A 13,367-nucleotide genomic window follows, 5' to 3' on the forward strand; every position below is an offset into this window, starting at 1 on the left:
CCTTAGTTCATTTCAACATCTCCTACCTGAGTTCCTATCAGTATAGTGAGAATGGACGAAGGGCCTCATGATTTCTATCCCACCCCCATTTTAGTGAGGGACAATTAAATCATCAAACACTGACGACTAAGGAGACCAACCTCAAGGCTTCCATCTCCAAAAGGTAGACAAGGGGGGTCTACCCTTTGATTGACCCCCTTTGGATGAGAAAAAATTACATCCTTGTTTCTACCAACCACCCATGTCCAACATTTCATCTCATTATGAAGAAGACAGCAAATGAGAGTCCCGCAGCAGTGGCCATGACGGTCAGTCAGCCATGGCAATGTGGCTGCTTTCAGGATGCATTACAGTGACTGCAGATACCTCCAGCCTCTTTCCCCATCCAGCCTGACTCTGGAGCAGTTAACTCCTCCCATAAAAGACTTACTTGCTCTTGATTACAAAGAAGTTGTTGGGTGTGTGTGTGTGTGTGTGTGTGTGTGTGTGTGTGTGTGTGTGTGTTCATTGAATTCTTGTGTGGATTCACATTTTCAGTTAGAGGAGACACAGTCAGTGCTCCTCCCGTGACCAGTCTCACTACCCTCCCCTGATCTCTACCTGTAAACCTTCATTTCTTTTCCCGAGGGCTCTTTCTTGCCCTGAAGTCTGTATTTTGGGCCCTTCTGGGTTAAAAGGTAGGAAGTTTGGCCCTCAAGGGGCTGACAGAGTGAGAGGATAGTAGCCCAGCTCTTTCTCTGCTTAGCTCCCACTGGGGCTGAGCCTCACATGCCCACGTCCATAACTTTCTCTTTCCTCTTTCTGCTCTCTGCCCCACTTCCCCGATCTCCCCCCAAAAAAATGTTTCCTAAGTCATCTCCCCACATGCAACACTTGCCTTTCTGTTTCTTTCATTTAATACATGTGAGTTAACTAAAGTACCCTAAAGATGCTACTTTTTATTCAGGAAACTTGTATCAAGTACCTAGAACTAACACATACCAAGCTAAGTGCTGGTAAGTGCTGTCCGACTGTGAAGGCGGGTGCCCCTACACCCGGTCCTTGCATGGGCGAAGGATCCCAGGGAAATAGCCCCATAGACTAACTGAAGGAGAGCAAGCTGTGCGCGTCCTGGAAGGTAGGTGAACTCTGAAATAGCAGGCAGGGGTGTGCATTTATCACAAAGACAACTGCACATAATGTCGTAAGAGGTAGAAAAGTCTCTTCTTAACCCCTAGGAGATCCAGGCCATTGTTAGAGGCGTGTTTGTCACCGAGCAGGCTCGAGGGAGAGCATTCAGAAGACCGGTCTCTGTGTGCGCTGCCCTGAAGGCAGCCTCTTTATTTAAACTTACACAAGGCGGCAGCTTGTGGACTTGTCAGTTGTTTTCCTTGTGTAAATTAGAGTGCAAAAATGAGTTTTCTTTAAAAAAAAAAAATGTGAGTTCACTTTAGGTTCCTATTGTGAAAATTAATAAATAAAGCCAAAAGTCATAGGATGGAGAGATAGCTTGATGGGAAAAGTACTTCCTGCACAAGTATGACTACCTGAGTGTGCATCTCCAGAAGCCGGGTAAGAAGTGCAGCTGGGCAGCGCATGTGCAGAGTCAGGGGGACAGCAGGAGACGGCTAGGCAGTCAGTCTAGCTACTCAGCTTCAGTTTCAGTGAGAAATGCTATCTCAAAAAGTAAGGTGGCTAGTGACTGAGGAACGAACACACACACACACACACACACACACACACACACACAAATTTTAAAAAGAGGATAAAAATACTTAGAAGCTTATATGCTTCAAAAAGTCATGGCATAGCAAATGTCTAGATTACAGTAGTTTTCCACAGCAGACCTGAGCAGTGGACATTTGGTAGCACCAAGACTTCAGGTGGAGGAAAAGGCCACACCAGGCCCTTTTCTGTCTAGACATCACTGCTGGTATCTTCACACAGTTTCAGGGGCTCTCAGAGCCCTGCCTTAGCTCCAGACTGTGTGGCTGTGTTTGCTGAGATCGAGATTGGCTGTAGAAATTGTGTCAGCTCAAAAGCTTGGAGTGAAACCCATATTATGGTCTTGATAGTCTTTTTTTTCCATGAAGTTTGTATGAAATCGTATTTCTCTGAGACAATAGCAACTCTATGTTGTGCAACCATTGTGGTGTTTTGTCTGCTTTGATAGCTTTTTTTTTAAAAGTAAAGCATTCACAAAATAACATTTACCTTTTAAAAATTTGCCTGACATGTCATTTTCATCAAGAAAAACCAGTCATATATAGTATATTGAATTATGTGTGTATATACTTTATATTTCCAAAGATATTCTGTTTTTATAATATATACATAAACATATATATATATATGTGTGTATGTTTGTATAGAGTTATAATACATAATCATATGCATAATTTTATTGTAAACAGTTACTTTTAATCTCTTTGAGAAATCCAGAATCCCAAAAGAGAGAAGATTGTGTTTTCCTCTGTTTGAGAAGTGTGATTTTTTTTCTCATTTATACCACTCTGAAATGAAATGGAATTATAAGAAGAGAATCGAAGCTGCATATTCAGTCAAGAATGTGTGAAATGCACTCCAGAAATAGCAAGGAAATATCAAGATGAAATTCCAGCTGGGAGGGATTCCTAGAGTTATGGGGGTGGGGTGGAGCCTCTGTCTGGGTAGACAATTGGATGGCAAAGGGGCATCTGTTCTTTTAAACCTTGCCTCTTGTGAGGTATTGTATAGCACAGTGTGCAGGCACAGGAACTTACAACCTAAACTTCCTAGGTTTAGATCCTAATTCTCCCCTAATTCTACTGGTACATTCTTGGTCAAGTCTCTCCATCTCTTGAAGCTCCGATAGCTGGTAAAAGAAAGCAAGCCAAGAGTCAGCCCCTGACACTAGTAATGATCCTCTGCTATGCTCGCAGACAGGAGCCTAGCACAACTGTCATCTGAGAGGTTCTCTCATCCAGCAGCTGATGGAGACAGATGCAGAAAGCCACAGCCAAACATTAGGTGGCGCTCAGGAAGTCTCATGGAAGAGTGGGGGAAGGATTGAGCTGGAGGGGTCAAGGACACGACAAGAAGACCTACAGAGTCAACTAACCTGGGACCAGGGGGATTCACAGAGACTGAACCACCAACCAAAGGGCATGCATGGACTAGACCTAGTCCCCCTATACATATGTAACAGATGCACAGCTTGGTCTTCATGTGGGCCCCCCAACAATTGGAATGGTAGTGGGGGTGTAGGGATTGCTGTCTCTGACTCCCTTTCCCCTAGCTGGGCTACCTTGTCTGGCTTCAGTAGAAGAGCACACGCTTAGTCCTGATGAGACATAATGTGCCAGGGTAGGTTAGAACCAGGGTAGAGGGACGTCCCTTCTCCAAGGAGAAGGGGAGGGGGAATAAGAGAAGAGGGGATGGAGGGTGGGGCTGGGAGGAGAGAAGAGAGGGGGCTGCAGACGGGATGTAAAGTGAACAAACAAACAAATAAATAAGGAAGGAAAAAGAGACCAAGCCCTCACACACTAGGTTAGTGTGCAGATTGTATAAACTAGCCATTTCCATCCCTTGGTTGTACAGTCAGATAAACATGGTCATTTTCAGTGAATAGTGGTATCAGAAAGTTAGGGAGAAAAGACAGGAGTCCCTGGTGGGGCCTTCATCTCATCTCCAGCGGCGGAAGGTTTGGACATATACTTTCTCTCAGTTCCCTTCTGAGAGCAAAGATTATTCCCTGGTTTGACTCCTTCTTGCTGTGCTCCAAGTTCACCCACTCTGTAGCAGGGAAATTGGTTTTATGACATGTTACATCTTAATCTGGGCCTGAAGTGTGTCCACAGTCCAGATGCTAGAGACAATTCATAATGAGAGGAAATGTATTAGAGTCTGCTCACATTTGACATCTGGACTCAGTGTATGGTTCATCTCAGTGGGTAATTTATATTACACTTTCCTGGTTTTATTAAGGTCATATATGCAGAGCATTTAAGCAGGGAACCAGTTATTGACAACTCTGTATGGAAAATAGCCATCTTCTAGCCCCATCAGAACCAATTTTCCCACTAATGTGACTGCTCTTGATATTGGCTATGAAATCTCTAAATGCCATGCTTAGATGTCAGCTCCTGGGGTTTTCAGTTGCAAGTGTTCTACATTGACTTTACAGCATGGGAGAGGAGCTGTTAGCCTCCCGGCGTTATCCACAAAGACTTGAATCCTAAGTTTGGTTATACGACCATCTGCCTGATTTATTACAACTGTACATCCACTCTTTACAACTTATAATATACATTAGTAATGATTTGTAACCTTTTGGGGACAGTTCTGTTTTCCTAGTAGTTTATAGCTGTCTGTTTATTTGTTTCTGTTTGGCTTGAGTTTGCATTTCTTTTACAGATAGGGTCTTACCTTGTAGCCAGACTGGCTTTAAACTCACAGTCTTCCAGCCTCAGCTTTCCAAGTGTAGGGTTTACACATGTGTACCGCACACTCAGCTACAATGGCCCTGATTTTGGTTTTGCTCTCTTGCTTCGTTTTCTACCTTCTGTTCCTAGAAATCTCAAACTTTTTTTTTTAATATAAGTTCCAAATTATCAGTATGCTGTCTTTTTCCCTTCTGGGGGTCTTCTGATCTACTCCAGTTTGGCTAAGTACCTTCTAAACTTGCAGCAAACATTTTTTTCTTTTAAATTTTATCTCCCTGAGATAATGTTCCCTTGCCATCATTCTAGAAATATCCTTCACTTATTATTACAGAGTCTAGCTGCTACGTTCATGAGGTTTTGTAATACGTTCTCTGTAATTCTTATTTTGAAGAAGTGTGCCCTCCGGTAAAGTCTGGTTAGTAATGAAGCATCAGGGACAAATGTTTAAGGGAACTAAACTTTACACTTATTCTTTTCTCACTTTTAACTAATAAGTTGGTTGCACAAACCAACTTTCAGGTAAAATAATTTCTCTTTCTAATTTTGAATACATGCATTTCCTTCTGGTTTCTGGTGTCTTTGTTGAGAAATCGGGTGTCAAACTGATTTTGATCCTTTGTATCTATCTATCCTTCCTCTCTATCTCCCTTTGTCTCCCTCCCCCTCTCCAGCCCTCCTCCCTTTTCCTCCTCCTCCCCCCTTTCAGCCCTCCCCTTCTTCCTCCCTCTGTCCCTCCCCTCATTTCCTCCTTCATCTATCTCTGTTTCAATTCTAAGGTCTGTTATAGGTTGACTGTTGTGAAATGTTGTGGCCTGTGTGTTTGTAAAGTTAAGCTAAGTGAATAATTTGGATTATATTTTTGCTTTGTCGTTGACTGTTGTGTTACATGCTTGAGGGTCTTTGGACTCTGAAGATGAAGTCCTTAACTTGTGGAAGTTGTCCATGGACCATGCGCTTGGTCACCTCCTCCTTCTGTGCCTCTGTTTCCTGAGCTGCAGCTGCTCAGATGCTGCCACTCTTAGTTTTTGCTAAGATGAGGGATAGGCCGTGGCTAGCCTGTTAAAGAGAGGGAGGAATTCTGGGAATGACATTCTTAAATAGTCTTTTATTTGTCTTATTTCAAGGCCTGACTTCTGAATTTTCTACAAAGCCAGAAGAGTGACCAATTATTCCCCTGCTTCCCAGATTTGTATTGCTTAGATCATCTCTAGTCTTTTTGTGTGTGTGGGTTTATGTCTTGTTTTAAAAAAATATCTGTATTGTCAGATGGTCACAGTATAATAAGAAAGAGCAGAGGCTGAGGCATGAGTTCAATCTGCCATCTCAAAGCCCAAGCAGTTCGCTAAGAGAGGTTCAGAACCGATATTTGTCTCAAGCTGTAAATTCGTTTGCCCGATTATAATAAACTGAATAAATACCCAAGACCTTTTGCAACCGGCTGACAAATGAACAGCTTAGTTCAATTTATCCTATTCTGTCCACGCTGAGTGATGAGCAGAGCTTTTAAGAAGCCACGGTCTCGGGGGAAAATGATGAAAGAGTAACAAAAACTCTGGAGTTGTTCTGCAGCAATTGCCATGGAGTGAGTCTCTTCTGGACAGCCCTGTCATCATTAACTTAAATCAGCCAATACAAAAACCTAATGAGGAAAATTAGCTATGGAAATAGCTACACGTCAGTATACTAAGTGCAAGAGTGTGCTAATGGAAGAGGCTGCCCTAACTCTTGCATTACTTGAAAAGGCCTTCTCTCACTTGATTTTGCCTGGTCGCTGTTGCTGACCCAAGCAGTCAGGGTCAGCGGAGGTATGGGAGAGAACCTCACTTTGGGGGACCGTTTTTCGGGTGTGCTGGGACATCATGGGCCTGTCACTGGCCTACCTAGGGGTGTTCACATTGGTGGTGTCCGTTTTTACTTACTAGTCCAAGAGTAAAAGCAGCCAAACGAATGTCCTGTGACCACGAGTTAAGTGACACTCTGCCAGAGAAGGCGACACTCTACCCACCTGCTGCCATGGTTCTGTGGGCTTCTCTATGTTTCTCTGTACAAGTCTGCCAAGGTAGAGCTAGGTATCCCCTAAAAAGACACTTTGGAGGATTTACAGGGGAAAACATAGCTTGCCCACACCTGCCCGTGATGCTCAGTCCTGGCTTTCCAGCTGTCATTTCAATAAGACCCCTCCTGCTGCGGTAGCCCTGGCTTAGCAGTGTGCTGCTCCCTTCGCCTCAGAAATGCCAACGTCTCTTTAAGGTGGCACGGACCAAATGCTAAAGTAATATCCTTTCCAAATTGCTAGGCAAACCCATTTATTTTTTTTTTTTAATTCTGATTAAGTTTGGTCAATTGCTAACAGGCCCAGTCACGTGGTAGATATGAGACAAGAGATGCTGGAGGGTCTACAGGGGCCTGTTTGCCTTCTGAAAGGCAGCAGCCGCCCAGTCCAGGCACCCATCCTGTGTTGACTAAAGCAGAAATTCAAGCCAGTCACTCCTTTCACAAAAGATGTAAGACTCCTATAGTGAGCATCTTTGTCTGGGACCCCCACCTTGTCCTTGGCCACACAGTTCCAGAACCACTCATCAGCCTGAGACCCCACCTTTCCTTCTCTTCTTTCCAGAGGTCAGACCTCAATCACAGTGGTACAAGTCCCTTGAGCTGGCCCATTTTTTGTAACTAGTCATTTCCTGTCAGTCCACCTGCTGTGTCTGCTTTGAGAAGATCCAATCTAATACATCTAAAACCTTTCCATAGACCCCAGCTGATAGGCAGATTGGTCAGGGCCAGGCAGCAGCCATACATGAGTCAGTCTCTCTCTCTCTCTCTCTCTCTCTCTCTCTCTCTCTCTCTCTCTCTCTGGTTTATGGCTGGTCAAGGGATGCAGATGACTCTACTGACGTCAAAAGGGGAAAGGCAGCCTTTGTCTTCTACCTGGGTCTCCACGCAGGACAAGTGCTGGCAAGTATCACACTGTCTTGTTTGAGTAGCCTGACAGCCTGTTTCCTATTTGTCCCCCTTGTCCTTTAGGTGGTGGCTCTTTCCTCCTGGTGCCTGCTGAGGGACTCCATCTACTACACGCTGTCTGTGGTCGCACTCATTGTGGTAAGTTGCTTTTACCGTTTTAGTTCCGTCTTGCTTGGATACCACACAAGACAGTGTAAGGCTCGTCAGTGTGGCGTTTCACCCAAGGACATAGTGACTAATGAGCAAGTTTATGTCTCTGGGCAGAGATAGTTTTTCTTTCTATCCTGACTACCCAGCCTGGACATGACCTCAAGTCACCTTTTCCTCCAACCCCCCCCCTCCTAGACTCTTTTGACCTAATTTTCCTGTAGATTCCACCTCATAAAAATGTCTCCACTTCACTTGGGGCTTCAGTCCTAATCAAAATGGATGTATCAGCTGTGCTGCAGTCCTTGGTGAGTCAGGTTACAACATGGAAGGACTTCTGTCAGGCACTACGCTCCCCTTTCTATCCCCGGTAAATCCTCAGAGCCATTCGAGTCTCCACCAAGAAACCCCTAGAATGTTCTTCCTTTGTTTCCCTGACCAGAAGTAACCAAACTCCTTGGCTCAGCAAGCAGAACCAGGGAAGTGTAGGTAGTTACAAATAGGGGAAACAAATAAGATATGACTCCTAATGCCAGTCTCCTCCGATGACAGTTCATTCTTTGTGTCAACTTGGCTGGAGTAGTCAGTAGTACATTATTTCAGGGTGTTTCTGTGTACTGGTTATTTCTGTGTTGTCACAATACCTGACAGATACAACTTAAAAGAGGAAAGATTTGTTTTGGCTCAAAATTTCAGAGGGTTTCAGGCCAGCATGGCAAGGAAGGAGGGATGGCCACAGAGGTGGGAGCATACGTCAACATCATGATGAGTTCGGACACAGAGAACGAGACTGGAGTAAGTGGCCAGGCTGTCACCCTCCAAGGCCTGGCCCTGGTGTCATGTTTCCACCAGCTTTTGCCCTACTTTCTGAACCATATAGAGAATAATCAAAGCATGTAGGATATTTCAGGTTCAAGCCATAATAGACTCTGTTCAGACAGGGCATTTACACCAATAGAATTAAAACAGAGGAACACTCTCCCCAAAGTGAGTGGGTGTCAGCCAACCCCTTGAGCACCTAAATGGAACGTGGCAGAGGATAGTGAATTCACTCTTCCGGCTTCAGCAGAGTCATCCGTCTTCCTATGCCCTTAGTGCATTAGTGACATTTAGTGCTCTCAGCTCTTGGGCCTTCTATCTCGAAAAGGAAAATAGCCCATAGACTCCTTGCTTACCATGTCTTTGGGCTTGCTTCACAATTATACTATCAGCTTTTAGATGGCAGATGTGAGCCAATACTTCATAATTGACATAATCTACACATATAATGTGTATATATCTCTCGGTTCTAAGTGTGTCCAGAAGACCATGACTGTCAGAGGCATTGACTTCAGACCAGAACACCATGACTGCTACATCTTCTTACGAGAGTCGTTGACCTTTGAGAAATCCCCTCTCTGGGTTTTCATTTCCTTATCTATGTATCTGAACTAGATGGCCCGCTTCTCAAAGCACATCCCTGTAGGTTGTTTGGGGTTGGAGACTATCACAAGGTCTGTCCTTGAAACTAAGCTACATAAGTTCTCAAGTGTGTCCTCTGAGCTCTAGAGCTAAAGACGGGAATTTCTGGCCAAAGCCAGACCCACATCAGGAGCAATTGTGTTTACCATTAGCGTCACAGCAATAGACTTCAGGACACACATGAACTCCACACTTATTCTCAGCTGTTCTCTTTGGGAAAGGACTAATCACTTCAAGCCAAGAAGACTCCCAGAATTTGCAAACACGGCTTCTGGTCAGCTTTGTCCCGCAGGGAACCCACACACATTGCCCATGTGCACTCCGCTATTCTGCCTTCTTTAAGGGTATTTTCTCATGCCTTTGGAAAACTATATCGTTGGTTTTGGAAGAGACATGTACAAATGGGGGATGCCAACCATAAACGAATGTAACTGTCCTCCGTGCTGAAGTTCAGAGAGATGACTAGGCTCACAAACACAAGGCAATGGCATGAAATGGAGACAGTCGAGGTCTCCCAAGGCACAGGCTGGGCCAGATCCACTCCTTAGAGCAGTCTTGCTAGTGTCAGCTTTCAGCATAGATGCCTCCAGGACAGTGTGTGGAAGGACTTGCCTTCAGTCCAATTTATCCAGACCTGTCCAAGATAAAGCAGGTGTAATTGCTGCTAATGGTGTGTGAAGAAATGAAGATTCTTGGCTTCTCTGGGTCACAGTTGACACACCCTCCTGAACTTGGTCTTTGGGCCAAGCAACCATCTGCCCTGAGGCTGTGGCACATAAATCACAAAGCTGAGACAGCTGAACATGCTGGTTGCTGGGGCAGCCCTGTGTGTCCTTCAGCAAACGACAAACTGCAGCATCAAATTACTCTTTGCCATCAGCTGGAGACTTGGGCTGTGTATTTACAGATGGGTTGTCAAAGTGGGGGTTTTTGTGTGACTTTGAGGGAAACTGCATTTGTCTATTGTTACGAAGTAGAACAGATAAGATGGGAATCTTCCGGGCTGAATATTGCTTTATTGCAAGCGATGTTCCCCATTTTTGGTGAACATCTAAAATAATTGGCACTCTTATCTAAAATGCGGAAGCCACAGATCTCCATTCTTTGGGTTCTGGAGTGGAACCCAGGAAATGGCATTTCAGTCTGCGTCATCCTTCACCACCGGCCCTGGATTTTGAAAAGTGTAACTTCTAACTGTGGATGGAAATCATTTGGGATACTGCTGCTCTCTGCCATAGCCATGGGTATTTTCAAAGTCAACTCTGAAATTCTGAAAAAAACAAGATCATGATAGTTTGCACAACCTTAGTTTGTCTACAATTCTAATTTCTAACATCTGTTAGTGAGCATGGGTGATATTCTCATCATATCTGTCTATCTGTGCGTGTGTATGAGTGTGTGTCTGTGTGTCTGTGTGTGTGTATGTGTATGTATTCCATATGTGTGCATGTATATTTGTGTTTATGTGTACATGTGTATAAGTGTATGTTTGTGTGTGTGTAGTGTGTGCACACATGCATGTGTGTGTGTTTATGTGTGTGTGTATAAAGTCTGATGTTGGGATGTCTTCCTCAATCAGTTTTCTCTTATTTTTTGAGACAGGTTCTCTCACTGAACAGGGTGTTTCCTGTTTTGACTAGACTAGCTGGTCAGGGAGCTCAGGATTTCCTTGGCTCTACCCACAAACATGTGCTGCCCCCTTCTAGCTTTTACTTGGGTGCTGAAGATCCGAACCCGGGTCCTTATGCTCGAGCAGCTAGCACATTACCCCTGAGCCATCTTCCTAACCCTGCCATCTTGGATCATTCTCTCATGAGACCAGGTGAGGAGAAAAAAAGCCATGCTCAATCCAGCAGGGCAGCAGTTATCAAAGTGGCCTCCACAGCACCCTTATGTCTACCCCACACCCCAGCCTTAGACTGAAACTCACAAACTCTCTGGAGCTTTTTGTCAGTCCTTTTTTTTTTTCTTAGTCCTCTATTTTGTGAACCCAGCTATAGTAATAAAAAAATTTTCTGCCCATTTTCCTTAAGTAATATGAAGCTTCCTACCGGGATGTGCCATGGCCACTTAAAATACCTCTGTTAAAAAGCTCTTTCCACGGCCCACAAAATAATCACCAAGCTTCCCAAACAATTTAATTTAACTAGCTTTTTTTTAAGTTCTGAAATGTTTGGCAAGAGTAACTGCTGACCCCACCCCCACCCCCCGAGGTTGTACAAGGAGAATCCATTCACTCACAGGGCAAATCTGGATTAAGTGAGACCAGATGCCATTCCTATATATCTTCTCATCAAGAGCCACTTAAGACTCACACAACCAAGCCCCAAGGACAAACCAGGAGGCCTAGAGATCCAGAGAGTATCCAAGACAGATCCTCTAGAGATTCTGCTTGGTGCTAAGGGACAGGGGTGATAAGTAAGTCCAGTCAGGAAAATGCTAATGGCTTAGAATCTAACACCGTTGAGATGCAGCAGTTGAAGATGGGACACAGACAGGGAAGAAAGCAAAAATAGAGGAGACAGGAATGTGCATTCCACACACAATTCCCCCAAAATAAAGATAGTTAATTATAGACCCAAAATCATTTCGCTTTGGTTCTTAGGCTCCATCTAAATTTTCCTCTGTACTGTTTTATGATTAGTCCGTTTAAAGAAGAAAGACAATAAGGATATATTATTGTTTAAACTAATCATTCTTTCAAAAACACACAGTGTGTTCTTCCCATTGCCCTCCCCTTAGGGAGAGTGAATCCCATTCGCCTCAGACACCTTCTATATCCAATAGAAAAGCTAGACAGCACCTGAACGCAAGAGAGATGCCACTGTTAAGTCCTGAGAATATTCTGTGCTCTTTGCAGTGCCCCATTGTGTGTCTGCTCACATATGCCACAGCTGTCCACAGATCAGCACAGCCCTCCCCGGCCTCTTCACACCCTGACGCCCGGGAGCACTTGGTCCATGGGCATTGCTGGCCTCACGGTCCTGCCCTTTTTCCAAAATTCCAGCCAGCCTGTCAAGTTTCTTGCATTAGGATGCTGCTGTGATTTACATAATCATGAAATTTACATAAATGCAAATGACCCATCACATCATCAGGCTAACAGCTGCCCAAAAGGAAATACTTTATTTTTACCCTTCATCTCAGTTGTCATCAGGAATTGGGAACCTGAAGAGGACAGAGCCTCCATGGGAGATGGAAAAGTCTGTGGAATAGCTCCCCCATAACACGGGCTGCTACAGAAATCCAATTCAAAGTACAGTCCATCTGTAGATGACAGACCAGGGAAGCCCTTGATCCCAGTTGGCACAGTCCTCAGGCCACTCTCTGTGCAGGCACAGCAAAGAAGCTAGTTCAAGCTAATGCTTCCACTCCTATCACTGGGGGAGCTCTTTGCAGAGCCCCTCGGTGAAGAGATCCCATGGAGGTGAGAAAATAGCTAAGCTGACACACATTTGCCAGAGATGACGAGTGACTGTCTTAGTCACCTTGTAGTTGCCATGACAGAATAGGCAATCATAAAGAGAAAGCTTTGTTTAGTTCATGGTCCCAGAAGTCTAACTTTAGATTCAAATAACCCTGTCGCCTTGGGCCCATTGTGACCAGTGTATTTGGTGGGACAAAGTGCCTACCTCATAAGCCAGACAAGAAAAAGGAGGAACAAAGAGATATCCCACTGTCACCTTCAAGGAGAAGCCCCACTGGCCTAAAGACATCTTTGGTTCCATTCCATAAAGATTTCAATAGCCTTCTAATAATGCCAGCCTATAAACACCAAGTTTTTAACACATGACCCTTGGAAGATACTTTCCCGGAGTCTTCTGTCCCTTATCATTGTCTCATAGTAGCCATGGTAACCATATGATCATGTGCAGCCATATGATATGACCACGTGCAGCTACTAAACACTTGAAATATAGCTAGTAAGAGCAAAGAGCTGAAATTAATTTTGTTATGTTGCATTATACATCCATAGATGGTAGTAACTACCATATTGGATAGTGCAGTTCCAGTAAGCCAACTGTCCTGTGTAAAGAATGAGCATTTCTATAGACATCTATGCCTCTCAGGCTTACAGAGCAGGTATCTAAGGTGGTTTAGATATGCCACTCCAGTGTAGCTCCAGCTAAACTATATAGAATCCAGACTTTGCTTCTAGTAAACTCTGCCTCTGTGATTCTGAAATGTTCCTTATACTGAGAACATGTTACTAGAAAACATAACCCCCTAGAACTCCACCCTTCCCCAAGGAAAAAGAGGAGAAGGAGGAGGAGGAAGAGGAGGAGGAGGAGGGAAGAAGGAAGGAAGAAGGAAGGAAGAAGGAGAAAGAAGAAGAAGAAGAAGAAGAAGAAGAAGAAGAAGAAGAAGAAGAAGAAGAAGAAGAAGAAGAAGAAG

General features: G+C 44.3%; 1 protein-coding gene across 1 annotated transcript in view; it reads left to right on the top strand.

Moving 5' to 3' along the window:
* Slc24a3 (solute carrier family 24 member 3) overlaps positions 1–13,367 on the top strand; it is a 469,023-nt gene that overhangs the window by 399,546 nt on the left and 56,110 nt on the right. Inside the window, exon 7 of the mRNA XM_029535751.1 lies at positions 7,428–7,502. Within this exon, the coding sequence (XP_029391611.1) occupies positions 7,428–7,502 (75 nt within the window). The remainder of the gene's footprint in view (positions 1–7,427; positions 7,503–13,367) is intronic.

The sequence above is a fragment of the Mus pahari genome, chromosome 3 (assembly GCF_900095145.1).
Source record: "Mus pahari chromosome 3, PAHARI_EIJ_v1.1, whole genome shotgun sequence".
Classification (NCBI taxonomy): Eukaryota; Metazoa; Chordata; class Mammalia; order Rodentia; family Muridae; genus Mus; species Mus pahari.